Raw genomic sequence first — 17,295 nt, 5'->3', positions numbered from 1 at the left:
CGCCAACCAGAAATAAACTCAATGTTGAAGTTATATTCTTGCAACCTGGAGGCTAAGCGAGTTAGTCTAGCTGACCCATTCCCAGTTCCACCAGATGACAGAATTTTAAGTAATGGTTTGTGGTCGGTACGAAGGAGAAATCTGCACCCCCAAACAAACGTTCTGAAATATTCAACACCCCATGTGGCAGCTAGAGTTTCTTTCTCCATTACAGAGTAATGACGTTCAGTAGAAGTCTAAGTCCGGGATGCAAACGCTACAGTTTGTTCTGAGGTACCATCATTCTGAGATAAAACAGCCCCAATGCCAGTATCACTGGCATCAACAGTGACAATAGTTTTTGCATTGACATTGAAAGGAACCAATATTCCAGCATTACAGATTTCAAGCTTGATATTGTCAAAACAGTTTGGTTGATCAGTACCGCACATGAAATTGATACCTTTCCTTATGAGTACCTTTAACGGTTCAGTTTTACTTGTGAAATTCCTCACAAACTTTGAGTAGTACTCGATTAAACCAATGAAGGAACGCAGCTGGTCTCTGTTACTGGGAACGGGAGCCAATTTTATAGATGCAAGTAAATCTCTTTTGGGTTTTAGACCTTCAGAAGAGATTGAGTGTCCTAAGTACTCCACTTCTGTGGCAAGGAAGGAACACTTTTCTCTACGTAGCGTTAAACCAGATTCCAAAAGTCTGACAAGGGCATCTTTTAACGCTACATTATGACTGTTCACAGTATCACCAAAGACCAGGATAACATCTTGGAAGTAGATGATATTTTTGAGACCTTTAAAGACTTCTGAGACCATCCTCTGAAGAACACTAGCAATCGATGACAGCCCGAAAGACATCCTGGCAAATTGAAAGATACCTGCTGTGGTGATAAAGGCTGCTAAGTGTTTAGAGGAGTTGTGCAAGCGTATTTGGTGGTAGGCATGACAAAGGTCTAATTTAGAGAAAAATGTAGCTCCTTGTAACAACATCATCAATTTGTTGATACTGGGTAGGGGAAAAGTGTCAGGAATTATATTCTGGTTTAAACTTCTCAAATCGACACAGAAACGCAAATTCCATCTGCCTCCTCTGAAATAACGACAGGAGAAACCCAAGAGGAGCACTCAATGGGCTCGATGACACCATTGGATAACATTTCATCTAACATCTTCTTGATTTCCCCTCTCACCATGATAGGGACTTTCCTAAGCTTATATTGAATGGGGATGGCACCCTGTTTGAGTTTTATTTTGTGGATGTAACCTTCCAAATTACCCAGTTGGTCTCTGAAAACTCCTTTACCTCCCTCCAAAATGTCTTCAACTGAGAGATCATCTACCACCATTACCTGTTCAACAGCGTGAGGGTCAATTCTAATATGGAGGTCGTACTGATGATACCAACCAAGGGTGGGAGGCCCAGATTCAGCTACATAAACTTTTCCTTTGACAGACCTGTTTGAAAACAATATCAGTCAAAATGTAACCCAGTATGTCAATCTGCTCACCTTGATACCCACCGGGATTTATGTCTTTGGGTAGTAAATTCATGTGGGGCCATTCCTATTGGTATATTCTCTTAGGTATTATGGTATATAAGGACCCCGATTCCACCATCAGATCAACTTTCCTGTTAGCAATAATAAACTCAGCTTTAGGTCTACGTCTCCTTTTATCATCTAAGGTGACAGGATCGGTGAGAAGGACATCTTCATTACCTACATCATCAATTACGGAAGGTTCCACACAAAAAATTCTGTCTGCTCTGAATGAACCTTCTCCAATGTTTGCCTCCTCAGACAACATTGCCACCTTTCCCTTGTGAGCATCTCTACACATCCTAGCAAAATGACCTTTACGGCCACACCTTCTACATTCTTTGCCAATGGACCAGCAATTTTTTGAGTCTGACGTGTGATAAGTACTTCCACACTTACCACAAGCCTTAGTGCCAAACTTACTAGGATACAACCTGCTGCCACTAGTACCCCTCCCACCTTTAAACTTGGTAGAGGCAGACACATCCCCTTCACCACCCTCTAATACAGATGTTTCACATTTATTAGTAACGTTCAGTTTAGAATCTCTGCGATCCATTTCCTTCATACAGAACTCAGATTCCTCAACGATTTTTGCAATGTCAATTGCATCTTTGAACGAAGGGTCTTTGGCAGCCCATAAGCGTTCCTGTGTCTTTCTGCTTCTACATTGCACAATGTGTTGGTCTTGTATCATTTCTTCAGCCATGGGACCAAATTTACATTTTAATGAAAGTTCACGGAGTCTTGTAACAAAGTCATCTATGGATTCACCTACTTTTTGGGGTTGAGCATAAAACTTGTATCTCCTCATGACTACGTTAGTCTCCTTGGCAAATCTGACCTCCAACCTTTTACGTTCTTCCTGAAAAGCATCCTCAATGGGTTGACCACGTTCATTTGTGACCACAGGCAAGTATTTGAAAATATGTTGGCCTTCTTTTCCCAAATTGGTCAGCAAAATCGCTTTTTTCCGATTTGAGCTGTAATCTTGAGCATCCAATGCTTCCAAGTAATTGTCAAACATTTCTATCCACCCATCCCACTCTATGCTGGGACTGCCTGGTTGACTGAGAAAATGCGGAGGAGAGGAGACAGCTGATACATCTAAAGGTGTGACATCCATGTTTACTTCAAAATTATTGCTGTGCTTTGTTAAACACAAAAGATTCCTAGCATGTAATGAGCAGGAGGGGTGTGCTTTTGACCTTTCACCAGCAGATGGCAGCGTCTATCTCCTCAACTTTTGACTGCTACTGCACTTGGAGAGTGACACGCAGGAGTTAATGAGCTGTTGAGAGAGAATGATCGTAAGGCGTGTCAGTTCCCAGTCAGGTGATTGCTGCTAACACACTGCAGTCAACTCGGCATACTCTGACTGTCTCAGAGCCCAGAATGAAAAGAGAAACACCGCACTCGCTGAAGTGCAAAACGATGAAGCGATGTCGAGCTATTCAGCTGAGACACCGGAATCACTGCACTTTCCACGCTCACAGGGGCGATGCTCAGAAGTTCTTTACGGGTGTCTCTTCAGGTGACCTAGAGGGCACAGCGTCAAACCTCCAGCGAGATAACAGACACACCATTTGCTTCACACTCTTCTGCGCGTCGCCTAGGGGTTAACTTCGTGCGTCTCTTCACCTCGCACAGCAAACTGTTTTCCGACACCACAAGGGATTTACTACAGGCGTCTCCTCACTCCTCACCACATGTCGCTCAACACACCACAGAGCACTGGTTTTACTCACGGTCAGAGTGTTCTTTAAAGGTGGCACTAACGTGCGACATGTTGGGGTTCACTATAGGCGCTTGTTCTGCTGAAGATACTGGTCTTTGACTCCTCACAGCACTCAGTCAGATTGTGTCAAAGACGCAAGCATGCATAGTTTCTTCGCTGTATGTTACGTGCTCTGCTGACCAAAGCTTGTCGCCAAAAACATGTTGTAGACACAACATGACACGGAGGCAGTGACTAGAATACTTCAGGTTTATTTCTCCTAGCACGTAACATCAGCGCGCCTCATCCTTCAGCCAGCAGCTGTTCCCACTGACAGGACACGAGCGCACCGTTCACTTTCGAACGTTGACATTCCCCGCATTCCACTAAGGCGCGCGTCGCGCGGCCGCAGTGACAGGCAGATCACAACACATTGCAATTCATCAAATGGTTGGTGCAAGATGGGTCGAATTTACAGGGTCTCTCCACCTAAATAGAAATTAGTGAAGTGGCTCTAGTCACTGAAACATGTGTCCTCGGGAAAGCACCAGGCCCTTGTCCCTGCCGATATCTATAAATTAATATTAACCTTTGGGCCCCCCTCTTAACAAACGTGATAAGGAATTATGTAATCGGTCCCATCCCTTACTCTTGGAGGTCAGCAGCCATTGCCCCCATTTTTAAACAAGCCAATAGGTGTTGTCTTTTGGACCTTGTAAGTGTTTAGCTATGCAGCACCTTATCCTGGGACAAATACAATATGACGTAAATGATGTAATAAGTTAAGTAGTTAAGCTTTGCCCAAAACTCGATTCTCCCAAAATAGTAAAATAGTTGCGTGGTTGAGAAGAAAAACGAGAATGAACTGAAACATTTGGTGCTTATTATAAAAGAATGCAGGAACTCATAAAGCATTAGCATAGCATCTGTCAATTCCCATCTCCTAGAAGGAGGGCAGCCAGGTATGCCCTTTTTAGGTCTCGCCTAGTGACGCAGCGCATGCGCTGCCCGCCTTGGCGAGATCTATTGTTGTCGGTTTCTTGGCCGAAGGGGGACAGGAGATGTGCACGCGTACGGACAGGAGATGTGAACGTGTACACATCGCCAGTCCCTCCATGTCTCCTGCCCGCCGTACCAGCGTGGAATGCTCTGGGACTGGAAGTTTCTCCCCGCCAAGGTTGTGTGTTTGTGGGTGTTCTCGCAATCCGTTCCCTCCTGTGACACGGTCCAAAATGTAATATTGTCCGGGCAGGAGTACATCTTTAAGGAGTTTGAAAACAGAGAACAGACTCACCCAAAATTGTCTGCGGTGCAGGGGAATGGGTTTCTGTAATTGAGAGGGATTTGCGCATGCGTAAATGTACGTTACCTATATTTGTTTCCAAAAATACCCATATACGCATGTGAGAACGCAGAGCCTTTGTAGAGCCGGAGAACCAGGTCAGCAGAGCTGCTCTAGAGCCAGAGAACCAGATCAGCAGGGCTGCTTCAAAGCCAGAGAACCAGGTCAGCAGAGCTGCTCTAGAGCCTAAGAAGCAGGTCAGCAGAGCTGCTCTAGAGCCAGAGAACCAGGCCAGCAGAGCTGCTGTAGAGCCCGAGAAACCAGGTCAGCAGAGCTGCTTTAGAGCCAGAGAACCAGGTCAGCAGAGCTGCTTTAGAGCCAGAGAACCAGGTCAGCAGAGCTGCTCTAGAGCCAGAGAACCAGGTCAGCAGAGCTGCTTTAGAGCCAGAGAACCAGGTCAGCATAGCTGCTCTAAGCCAGAGAACTAGGTCAGCAGAGCTGCTTTTGAGCCATAGAACCAGGTCAGCAGAGCTGCTGTAGAGCCGGAGAACCAGGTCAGCAGAGCCGTTGTAGAGCCAGAGAACTAGGTCAGCAGAGGTGCTCTAGAGTCAGAGAACCAGGTCAACAGAGCTGCTGTACAGCCAGAGAACAAGGTCAGCAGAGCTGCTTTAGAGCCAGAGAACCAAGGGGCATATTATCAAGCACGGCGTTAAAATTATCGGCGCTTTAGCGGCAGAAAACTGCCGCTAAAGCGGCGATAATGGACTTGATAATTTGCCGCAGAGAATTCCAATAGAAGCCCATGTTGACACAAGAACATGGGCTTCTATGGGAATTCTCAAGGGCATATTATGAAGCCCAAAAGCGGCAGTTTTCTGCTGCTACAGCGGCGATAATCTTAATGCTGTTTCTTGATAATATGCCCCCAGGTCAGCAGAGCTGCTCTAGAGCCAGAGAACCAGGTCAGCAGAGCTGCTTTAGAGCCAGAGAACCAGGTCAGCAGAGCTGCTCTAGAGCCAGAAAACCAGGTCAGCAGAGCTGCTTTAGAGCCAGAGAACCAGGTCAGCAGAGTCGCTGTAGAGCCAGAGAACCAAGTCAGCAGAGCCGCTGTAGACCCAGAGAACCAGGTCAGCAGAGCCGCTGTAGAGCCAGAGAACCAGGCCAGCAGAGCCACTATAGAACCAGAGAACCAGGTCAGCAGAGCTGCTGTACAGCCAGAGAACAAGGTCAGCAGAGCTGCTCTACAGCCAAAGAACCAGGTCAGCAGAGCCGTTGTACAGCCTGAGAACCAGGTCAGCAAAGCTGCTCTAGAGCCAGAGAACTAGGTCAGCAGAGCTGCTGTAGAGCCAGAGAACCAGGTCAGCAGAGCCGCTCTAGAGCCAGAGAAAAAGGTCAGCAGAGCTGCTTTTGAGACAGAGAACCATGTCAATAGAGCCGCTGTCGAGCCAGAGAACCAGGTCAGCAGACCTGCTGTAGAGCCAGAGAACCAGGTCAGCAGAGCTACTCTAGAACCAGAGAACCAGGTCAGCAGAGCTGCTTTAGAGCCAGAGAACCAGGTCAACAGAGCCGCTGTAGAGCCAGAGAACCATGTCAGCAGAGCTGCTTTAGAGCCACAGAACCAGGCCAGCAGAGCTGTTGTAGAGCCAGAGAACCAGGTCAACAAGGCTGTTGTAGAGCCAGAGAACCAGGTCAGTAGAGCTGCTCTAGAGCCAGAGAACCAGGTCAGCAAAGCTGCTGTAGAGCCAGAGAACCAGGTCAGCAGAGCCGTTGTAGAGCCAGAGAACCAGGTCAGCAGAGCTGCTCTAGAGCTAGAGAACTAGGTCACCAGAGCTGCTGTAGAGCCAGAGAACCAGGTCAGTAGAGCCGCTCTAGAGCCAGAGAAAATGGTCAGCAGAGCTGCTTTAGAGCCAGAGAACTATGTCAATAGAGCCGCTGTAGAGCCAGAGAACCAGGTCAGCAGAGCTGCTGTAGAGCCAGAGAACCAGGTCAGCAGACCCACTCTAGAACCAGAGAACCAGGTCAGCAGAGCTGCTTTAGAGCCAGAGAACCAGGTCAACAGAGCCGCTGTAGAGCCAGAGAACCAGGTCAGCAAAGCCGTTGTAGAGCCAGAGAACCAGGTCAGCAGAGCTGCTCTAGAGCCAGAGAACTAGGTCTGCAGAGCTGCTGTAGAGCCATAGAACCAGATCAGCAGAGCCGCTCTACAACCAGAGAGCCAGGCTAGCAGAGCTGCTTTAGTGCCAGAGAACCAGGTCAGCAGAGCTGCTGTACAGCCAAAGAACAAGGTCAGCAGAGCTGCTCTACAGCCAAAGAACCAGGTCCACAGAACCATTGTACAGCCTGAGAACCAGGTCAGCAAAGCTGCTCTAGAGCCAGAGAAAAAGGTCAGCAGAGCTGCTTCAAAGCCAGAGGACCAGGTCAGCAGAGCTGCTCTAGAGCCTAAGAACCAGGTCAGCAGAGCTGCTGTAGAGCCCGAGAAACCAGGTCAGCAGAGCTGCTGTAGTGCCAGAGAACCAGGTCAGCAGAGCTGTTGTAGAGCCACGGAAACATGTCAGCAGAGCTGCTTTACAGCCAGAGAACCAGGTCAGCAGAGTCGCAGTGGAGCCAGAGAACCAGATCAGCAGAGCCACGGTAGAGCCAGAGAACCAGGTCAGCAGAGCCGCTATAGAGCCAGAGAACCAGGTCAGCAGAGCTGCTGTACAGCCAGAGAACACGGTCAGCAGAGCCATTGTACAGCCTGAGAACCAGGTCAGCAAAGCTGCTCTATCGCCAGAGAACCAGGTCAGCAGAGCTGCTTTAGAGCCAGAGAACCAGGTCAGCAGAGATGCTCTAGAATCAGAGTACCAGATCAGCAGAGTTGCTTTAGAGCCAGAGAACCAGGTCAGCAGAGCTGCTGTAGAGCCAGAGAACCAGGTCAGCAGAGCCGTTGTAGAGCCAGAGAACCAGGTCAGCAGAGCTGCTCTAGAGCCAGAGAACTAGGTCAGCAGAGCTGCTTTAGAGCCAGAGAACCAGGTCAACAGAGCCGCTGCAGAGCCAGAGAACCAGGTCAGCAGAGCTGCTCTAGAATCAGAGTACCAGATCAGCAGAGTTGCTTTAGATCCAGAGAACCAGGTCAGCAGAGCTGCTGTAGAGCCAGAGAACAAGGTCAACAGAGCCTTTGTAGAGCCAGAGAACCAGGCCAGCAAAGCTGCTTTAAAGCCAGAGAAACAGGTCAGCAGAGTCGTTGTAGAGCCAGAGAACTAGATCAGCAGAGCTGCTGTATAGCCAGAGAACCAGGTCAGCAGAGCTGCTGTAGAGCCAGAGAACCAGGTCAGCAGAGCTGCTTTAGAGACAAGGAACCAGGTCAGCAGAGCTGCTCTACAGCCTGAGAACCAGGTCAGCAGAGCCGTGAAAGAGCCAGAGAACCAGGTCAGCAGAGCCGTTGTGGAACCAGAGAACCAGGTCAGCAGAGCTGCTGTAGAGCCATAGAACCAAGTCAGCAGAGCTGCTGCAGAGCCAGAGAACCAGGTCAGCAGAGCTGCTTTAGAGCCAGAGAACCAGGTCAGTAGAGCCGTTGTACAGCCTGAGAACCAGGTCAGCAAAGCTGCTGTAGAGCCAGAGAACCAGGTCAGCAGAGCTGTGGTAGATCCAGAGAACCAGGTCAGCAGAGCTGCTCTAGAGCCAGAGAACTAGGTCAGCAGAGCTGCTGTAGAGCCAGAGAACCAGGTCAGCAGAGCCGCTCTAGAGCCAGAGAAAAAGGTCAGCAGAGCTGCTTTAGAGCCAGAGAACCAGGTCAACAGAGCCGCTGTAGAGCCAGAGAACCAGGTCAGCAGAGCTGCTGTAGAGCCAGGGAACCAGGTCAGCAGAGCCATTGGAGAACCAGAGAACCAGGTCAGCAGAGCTGCTTTAGAGCCAGAGAACCAGGTCAACAGATCCGCTGTAGAGCCAGAGAACCAGGCCAGCGGAGCTGCTTTAGAGCCACAGAACCAGGCCAGCAGAGCTGTTGTAGAGCCAGAGAACCAGGTCAACAAAGCTGTTGTAGATCAAGAAAACCAGGTCAGCAGAGCTGCTCTAGAGCCAGAGAACTAGGTCTACAGAGCTGCTGTAGAGCCAGAGAACCAGGTCAGCAGAGCTGCTCTAGAGCCTGAGATTCAGGTCAGCAGAGCCTTTGTAGAGGTAGAGAACCAGGTCAGCAGAGCCGCTATAGAGCCAGAGAACCAGGTCAGCAGAGCTGCTGTACAGCCAAAGAACAAGGTCAGCAGAGCTGCTCTACAGCCAAAGAACCAGGTCCACAGAGCCGTTGTACAGCCTGAGAACCAGGCCAGCAAAGCTGCTCTAGAGCCAGAGAAAAAGGTCAGCAGAGCTGCTTCAAAGCCAGAGAACCAGGTCAGCAGAGCTACTCTAGAGCCAGAAAACCAGGTGAGGAGAGCTGCTGTAGAGCCCGAGAAACCAGGTCAGCAGAGCTGCTTTAGAGCCAGAGAAAAAGGTCAGCAGAGCTGTTGTAGAGCCACAGAAACAGGTCAGCAGAGCTGCTTTACAGCCAGAGAACCAGGTCAGCAGAGTCGCAGTAGAGCCAGAGAACCCGATCAGCAGAGCCACGGTAGAGCCAGAGAACCAGGTCAGCAGAGCCGCTATAGAGCCAGAGAAATAGGTCATTAGAGCTGCTGTACAGCCAGAGAACACGGTCAGCAGAGCCGTTGTACAGCCTGAGAACCAGGTCAGCAAAGCTGCTCTATCGCCAGAGAACCAGGTCAGCAGAGCTGCTTTAGAGCCAGAGAACCAGGTCAGCAGAGCTGCTCAAGAATCAGAGTACCAGGTCAGCAGAGTTGCTTTAGAGCCAGAGAACCAGGTCAGCAGAGCTGCTGTAGAGCCAGAGAACCAGGTCAGCAGAGCCGTTGTAGAGCCAGAGAACCAGGTCAGCAGAGCTGCTCTAGAGCCAGAGAACTAGGGGGCATATTATCAAGAAACGGGGTTACAATTATCGCCGCTTTAGCGGCAGAAAACAGCCGCTAAAGCGGCGATTATGGGCTTGATAATATGCCCTTGAGAATTCCCTTAGAAGCCCATGTTCTGGTGTTAGCATGGGCTTCTATGGGAATTCTCAAGGGCATATTATCAAGCCCATTATCGCCTCTTTAGCGGCAGTTTTCTGCCGCTAAAGTGGCGATAATTGTAACGCCGTGCTTGATAATATGCCCCTGAGTCAGCATAGCTGCTTTAGAGTCAGAGAACCAGGTCAGCAGAGCGGCTCTTGAGCCAGAGAACCAGGTCAGCAGAGCCTTTGTAGAGCCAGAGAACCAGGTCAGCAAAGCTGCTTTAAAGCCAGACAAACAGGTCAGCAGAGCTGTTGTAGAGCCAGAGAACCAGATCAGCAGAGCTGCTGTATAGTCAGAGAACCAGGTCAGCAGAGCTGCTGTAGAGCCAGAGAACCAGGTCAGCAGAGCTGCTTTAGAGCCAAGGAACCAGGTCAGCAGAGCTGCTCTAGAGCCTGAGAACCCGGTCAGCAGAGCCGTTAAAGAGCCAGAGAACCAGGTCAGCAGAGCCGTTGTAGAACCAGAGAACCAGGTCAGCAGAGCTGCTGTAGAGCCTTAGAACCAAGTCAGCAGACCTGCTGTAGAGCCAGAGAACCAGGTCAGCAGAGCTGCTGCTATAGAGCCAGAGAACCCTGGTTGTAATTAAGTACTAGATGCCGTATATACATTCACACTAGGATGTTTTCTTTTCTTTACTTCTCTTTCTATTTTTTTCTTCTTTTTTCTCAACCTTTCATAAACTTAGATGCCGTATCACTGGCAGTTAGCATGAATTTAGTTGAATTTATGCGGCTTTTTGGTTGGTCTGGATGTTTAAGATCACTTTTTTAACTGTGTACATGTCTTGATTGTGCTACTTCTCGGCTACATTCTGATGAGTCTCTGAGGGTTATTTATACACCTTGGCTTTAAACTGTTTGCCAACAACGTATGTGCCCTGACTGAGGGATTTCCACTGCCACAGGACATTAAGGCCCAGGATGATTTTTTTAATTATGTTTTAAATTCCTTGCTAATACCAGATGTTTCTGGCTGTAGGTCCAGGTGTCTCGCAGATTCAGCTGCTCCTGGTTTCACAACCGTTTTTCAGTTGGAAGTATTCAAGCTTCAGTGGACACCAAAAGATGGCAACACTGCTTAAGAGCAGGATTTTCTCTGGGATATATGTGTGCATGAGTGAGCGGCAGTCGACTGGCATCTTTAAAGCATTCTGCCAATGACATTGGGGCTTATTTACAAGCCCCTTACGCCGCCGCTGCGTCACTTTTCCCCACACAAAACGTGAAGCACCGGCGGTGCAAGGGACTTGTAAATAAGCCCCATTGTGCCCATTCGAACGCAATAAAACAGTTACGTAACCTTCACACCACGGAAAAGGTGAAATAAAGCACCAGTTTCTAAAGTTATTGCTCTTTCCACAGTTACTGGTAACTCAAGTCTCCTGCCTGAGGTCTACTACATTTATTGTAATTTAAAACTTCAGGTATCAAAATGCACAATTGTGTGAGCTATTAGCCTTACACTGGCTGAACAGCTGCCTCCTACCATAGAACTGTTACGAGTGTCTACAAATCTAACAATGTATTTTGGGAAGTAGATGATGCACCTCATGCCTGCAACATAAAACAAGCATTTGCAATGCAATAGGCCTGGCATTACTAAAAGTTTGAGCTATTGGCGTTGCAAATGATAATGTTTGTTAGTTTTTGTATTTTTTTGTTGAAAAATATTCCAGCAGTAGCATAAGTAATGAAATAAATTTCACATAGACCACCAGTACCACCACCACTAAAACCACCAATACCGCCACCACCAGTACTAATACCACCACCACCGCTACAACCACCACAAGTACCATAACCACCACTACAATTATTACTATTACTACTCTGTGGTGATAGTAATAATAATATTGATAGTTATGGTACTGATGGAAAATTACTATTATAAATTACAATACCTGGTAATTTTTCAAAAGGCATTGCCATTTACAATACCAATAGCTCTAACACTCGCAGTTGCGAGACCTATTGCATTGTAAATGCTTGTTGCTAATGATACAGCCACTTCCGCCATTTTGAGTGTGGCTCAATATGTCCACAATGAACATGGGACGATGAGTGCAAGTGAAACGCGCCCACACAGACCAGCTGGAACGGAAGTTATGGCAATGCCTGACATTCCAACTGTCCCTTTATGCCTTTGAAGGCTTTTCAAAATAGATTAAACTTTGATTTCCTTCTTCTTTTTGTTATGATTTGTAAAATAAATGTCTATGGCGAATACGTAATGCATTATCCCTTTGTAAATAACGATGGCCCTGTAGTTGATGACATTCAGGAACCATGATACGTTTAGGCAAAGGATTCATTCACAGGGGCTGCACTGAGGTCTGAAGAAGCTGTAATAATGCTCTTTTTGATGAGTAAATCGCTTGAACATTTCCTGGACTTCAAGGTCTTTTACCCCAATGTATTTAATTTCTATTATTTTGACTGATATGAAAATAACTGTGTAATGTTAAACATATACCTCAGCAATACAAATACTGGCATTTAGAAAATGTAAGCAAAGAACAGTTCTTTTCAAAAGGTCAGTTAAATGGCAGTTCCTTGATAGTATGTCCTTTCAATATTTCTTCACGTATTCCACCAACCTGTTGTATGGTTGGAAGTGATAACTTTAATATTTGGAACTGAGAAAAAAGGAGATCATGAAATTAGCAAAGGATCAGTTTGCTACCCTTTTGCAGAAAATACAGGGCTTTCAAAACATCACTGCACCCAGTGGTATTTTAGGAAACGATTTGTATTTAAAGTTCACTTCAATTTCTTATTAATATCTATACTGTGCCACAGTGCTGTGAAACAACCAAGGGAGACAGTGGTAGAATACACAAAAGGATTAAATATATAAGTGCACACTATCACAGAGTATCCAGAGAGCCAAGAGTAATGAACATCCATACAGCGATTTTACATGTTTTTATGAAGCAAATTAAGCTGTTTTGGGGCATAAGCCAGCCAACAATAACGTCTTCAGGTAAAATATAAATGTGACTTGCGGGTAGGCCTGAACATTAGCATGAAAGTTAAACTATAGCACTAGTAGTATTAAGATGACTCACGCTGCATCTGGCATGCATAGGTGGATAATGAAAAGGCTTGCTTGTAGTGTACCATGACTCAACCATATTTCAGGGATCTCTTTGGAGATATGGCCAGGGGGTCTTACAGATTAAAAATCCTCAGACTGTTCCTGGTATCCCTTTATTCTTGGAACAGTATGGGATGTTAAAATTAATTAAGCACATGATAGGGTCAATTGGATGTTAGTGGTCCTATGACCCTAGTGCAATATCTCCAAAGAGCTCCCTGAAATATGGTTGAGCCCACCCTGACTTTTAGGGGACAGGGTGACCAGATGATGAAGCATGACACCACTAGGGTGTGTGAGGGTAAAAAAATCAAAAGGATTTTTTTTCCTATCCCTCAACCTGGTGGGTAACATCTAGGTTGCTTCATGAATTATCTTCCCAGGGTTAGTTAATGTTATCTCTACATATTGTGGGGTACTGATTGTGATACTAAGTTTACTAAGGGAGGACCTACTCTCACCAAAGATTTCCTCTCTTTCCTTGTGACACAGGAGGAGAATCCCTCTCTGAGTGTCCTTGGTTTTCCGTTGCTTGTAGTGTACACATTCAAATGCAATATTATGAGTAAGGCATGACGACCGGTCTGGAAGATGCAATTGTGCGATCCCTAGGTTTATTAAAATAGAATGCCGCTGACAATGCACTAATAGCCAATCTGGGAGAGAGAGATATTGTAATCTGGGATTCGTTTGCGGTTTCAAATCAGTTTTTGTTTTTCCAAAACTGTGCTTCTTTTAGAACAGATTTTTGGAGAAGAGGTTTTTTTTACACTTGTTTGCGGGTCCCGCGGATATGTAGCTCTTACTACTATCAATCCCAGGGGTTATTAGAAGAGAAACACTTGATTTAATGGTACTCCTTTATGAGACAAAGATAAACGCAGAGTCAGCCCTTTCGGAAGTTGATCCTGTGACCTGAAGATTAAGCAAAGATCTGTGCAGCAGGTACACTCACCCACTGAGCTAAGTAGGTTTGGACCCTGTGGCATCCAACTCTGTACCGTTTACACATATTTTCCAGTCATGGTTTCATCCCCCAGAGCTGTCGGAGGTTTTAACCTGTGTTCCACAGTTTACAGGCAGATGGGTACATGCAGCCGAGGCAAAAGCATCTCGCAATTGGAGCTTAGTGTGTGCACTGCCATTCTGCCTTAGCCTTCCGGCTGGCCTGGTGTCTCGATGTTATGCTAATTCCCGGCAAAGACAATGGAATGCATTGTTTAAATTTCATGTGTGCCGAGCACCAAAAACAAATTTTGTTCTGTCTGGTGGCCCCGTTCACCCTCCACACATGTTACTGCTAGTTCATCAGACGGACGAGGCCGCTGTCTGAATAAATAAACAAACAACATTGAAGCGCTGGGTGGATCCAACTCCTTTAAGTTGCCCATAATGATGCATCATCAGCTGGTGGCAAACTCCATGGCCAAATGGTTTCCTTTAGTGCCGCCGTGCCCATCCAGACATTGTGGCACATGAAAGTAAATGTTTTACAAAACAAATAACAAAAAATAAATCACATAAAATTAATAGTAACAAACGCATTAAAAAGGTGAGAGTTTGGAATAAAGTATTCGATGTGCAAAGGAAAAATGTCGACTTTCAATGTAAATAGCCTTTAGTTCACTACCAGAAAAACAAGTGAGCGAGTCAACAAATTCCAGGGAGAGAGAGCTGTAAACAGCAATAGTGTAACACGATCCATGGCTGCGATGCCCAAATGGGAGGAGGGGCCATCACATGCTGTAACAGGAAAAAGCGTGAACACGGCGATGGGCCTCAAAAATGTTCACTGACTGAAATTGTCTGGGCATCAACCAGGCAGCCAAAGGAGGGACTTTGAAAAGCAACCCACTAATAAAAAGCCAACGGGCCCGATTCACAGAACTAACTTAAGACAAAATCCTAAACTTACTACTTTTGGTATTCACAGAAGTTAGGATTTTGTCTTAAGTTTGTCTTAAGACAAACTTAAGACAGACTTAAGACAGACTTCAGACAGACTTAAGACAGACTTAAGACAGACTTAAGTTTGTCTTAAGTCTGTCTTAAGTCTGTCTTAAGTTTGTCTTAAGTTTGTCTTAAGTCTGTCTTAAGTCTGTCTTAAGTTTGTCTTAAGACAAACTTAAGGCAAAATCCTAACTTCTGTGAATACCAAAAGTAGTAAGTTTAGGATTTTGTCTTAAGTTAGTTCTGTGAATCGGCCCCAGTATTTCTTACTGGCACAATAAAGAACCAAATGGAATCGATGGGCGTGGTTTAAGCCCCAAGAGAAGATTACAGCATGTCTTGCACAGAGCGCATGCACGCTGCCTAGTCTCGCCTAAAAAGGAGATACAACGTTTCCCTCAAGTTACAGACCAATCTCCTTGCTAGATTCCATTGTAAAGATTCCTGGCCGAGAGCTTGGGTTGAAGAAAATAAGATACTGTCTGACACACAATTTGGCTTCAGGCCAGAAAGTTGGCACTGTAGAACAATCCTTAAATATCTAAATTGCAGCATGGAAATATATTGTGGCCTAGACGGGAGCCCTACATTCGTCCTTTATTGACATGAAGAGTTGCACATGTGACCTTTTTCCATTTCTCTGTTTTTCATATGAATTCCATGGTTTTCACCCCTTGTGACTAGTTTGAAAATGTTATATGACTTCGTAACACTCCGTGCCACTGTAATAATATACTGAAATAAAGCACAAGTCAATTTATATTGTTTTGTCCATTATATACAGCACCTTTGTGCTCCTTCCTGGTCCCTTTCTTGTGCAGGTCAAACCAGACACAGCATCAGAAAGTATTGGCATTCCTACAGCAACTTTGCACAATAGACAACTGTCATGCAGTTGTAAATTTTAATAAGTTAATAATATGAAGAGTTTCTTATATGATCTTATTCCCTTTACCTGTTTTTTTATTTATTTGTTTTAAAAAAAATCTTTTCATTAAACAATACCCTTGTAGTGGTCAAAGCATACAATGGATCATAGTACCCTTTTACCTGGTTTCATTTAAATTTGATGGTTTTCATCTCTGATGACTGTTAAAATGTTCTGTAACTTTTCTAATAATCTTGTCATATTTTACATTTTGTGTATTTTATGCCTTTTATGGCTTAAGCCTCATAAAGATTTTAACTTTACTGAACAGTATTTTGTGTTCTATTTGTAGGACCAGATATTTGGGACGAGTTTTTCCCGAAGGCCAAAGGAGACTGCCAGTCTCCCATTGAACTTCACACCAGATACATCAAGCATGATGCTTCGCTGAAGCCTTGGATTGCCTCCTATGACTCCGGATCCTCACTCACCATGTGGAACATAGGGACCACCTGCAGGGTGCTGTTTGACGATTCAACAGACAAATCAGGTTACTTTCCAATTCTATATCACATCTTTGATCTGTCGCACAACTCATGGGGCAGTGGTGAGTTTAAAAAAGCAAGCTAGTTTGGGAATAGTCCAAACCACCTAAACATTCCATTTCAATAACTGAGGATGGGCTGTGTTCAACATTCCAAAAATGAAATGAGTTTGAGACAAAGAAGAGAAGTAGGTAGAGAGTAGCAAAACCACCAAAATGTTACACTGAGGGACGAAAATCGCTGTAATTGTGTCAAACACCTAAAAGTACTGTTCAAAGCTCAACTTCACCATTTTTCATTAGGGGAACTTTTATGCAATTGTTATGGGTAGTCTAGAGACCATTCCTTTTGCACTCCTAGCTCGCCCAAAGACTCTTACAGATATTGTATCCAGAGATAGTACACTTCACTTTATGGTGAATTAATTGCTTCGTAAACCTTACCCATAATTGAATCAGGTGGGTGTAATTTGCTTTGAAGCAGGATTTAAAATTATGCTTTTATTTCGATTGATTATCTCTTTAGATTAAATTAAAGACTAACCAGAATTTGACCTGTGGTGTTCAATAATCCAAATATTGTTTTAACTAATGGGTATTGGGCCAAGATAAGCTACTGAGCAAGCCTCCCTAAAAAGAACCAAGCCCCTTAAATTCCAAGTAGGCAAGAATTTGGTGCAATGGACCTCCTAGATGGGGTGGAAGATTGAGACCATCACATTTTTATACATTTACCGGAGACCATAAACTAGGATTGCATACTTGCTTTTCAACGCTGCTGCATGTGCTTATACACCGCCCCCACAGGGAAAGATCTCAAATATTTGCTGCCAATGGGCCTCACCATATTACTTCAGTTCAGATCATTGGCACAATGGGCCAAATTATGATGAGAGTAGAAAAGCCTACGACTGCAGGCCAGAGGCTTTCCGAGTCTCATTGTGGTTTCAGTTTCGACAGCCGCATTACAATGCAGGCAGTCGAAAGTGAAACCGGACGGTCATTCCGGCTGGATTCCAACAGGCTCAAGGAGCCCGTCTGCCAGTTGGAGGCCTGCCCCAATCCCTATGGACGGCGTTTCTGTCGTAGGGAATATGATGTCATTTTCTGACAGGCTTTCCATGTTGGGCTTTCCGACATGGAAAGCCTGTCGGAAAGTGACATTGGGGTCCCCTAGCAGGACCCCCTTCACCCTGCGGCCTCTGATTGGGGGCTTAGGGGGCACCTATGGTGCC

At 45.7% G+C, this 17,295-nt stretch overlaps 1 protein-coding gene across 1 annotated transcript in view; it reads left to right on the top strand.

Annotated features, from left to right (window-relative positions):
- LOC146831111 (carbonic anhydrase 3-like) overlaps positions 1 to 17,295 on the top strand; it is a 265,313-nt gene that overhangs the window by 116,668 nt on the left and 131,350 nt on the right. Inside the window, exon 2 of the mRNA XM_085605341.1 lies at positions 15,869 to 16,066. Within this exon, the coding sequence (XP_085461467.1) occupies positions 15,869 to 16,066 (198 nt within the window). The remainder of the gene's footprint in view (positions 1 to 15,868; positions 16,067 to 17,295) is intronic.

Source organism: Triturus cristatus, chromosome 5_1 (genome assembly GCF_964204655.1).
Source record: "Triturus cristatus chromosome 5_1, aTriCri1.1, whole genome shotgun sequence".
In the NCBI taxonomy this organism is placed as follows: domain Eukaryota; kingdom Metazoa; phylum Chordata; class Amphibia; order Caudata; family Salamandridae; genus Triturus; species Triturus cristatus.
The sequence above is the reverse complement of the archived record's forward strand: the minus strand, read 5'-3'. Positions and strand labels throughout refer to the sequence as shown.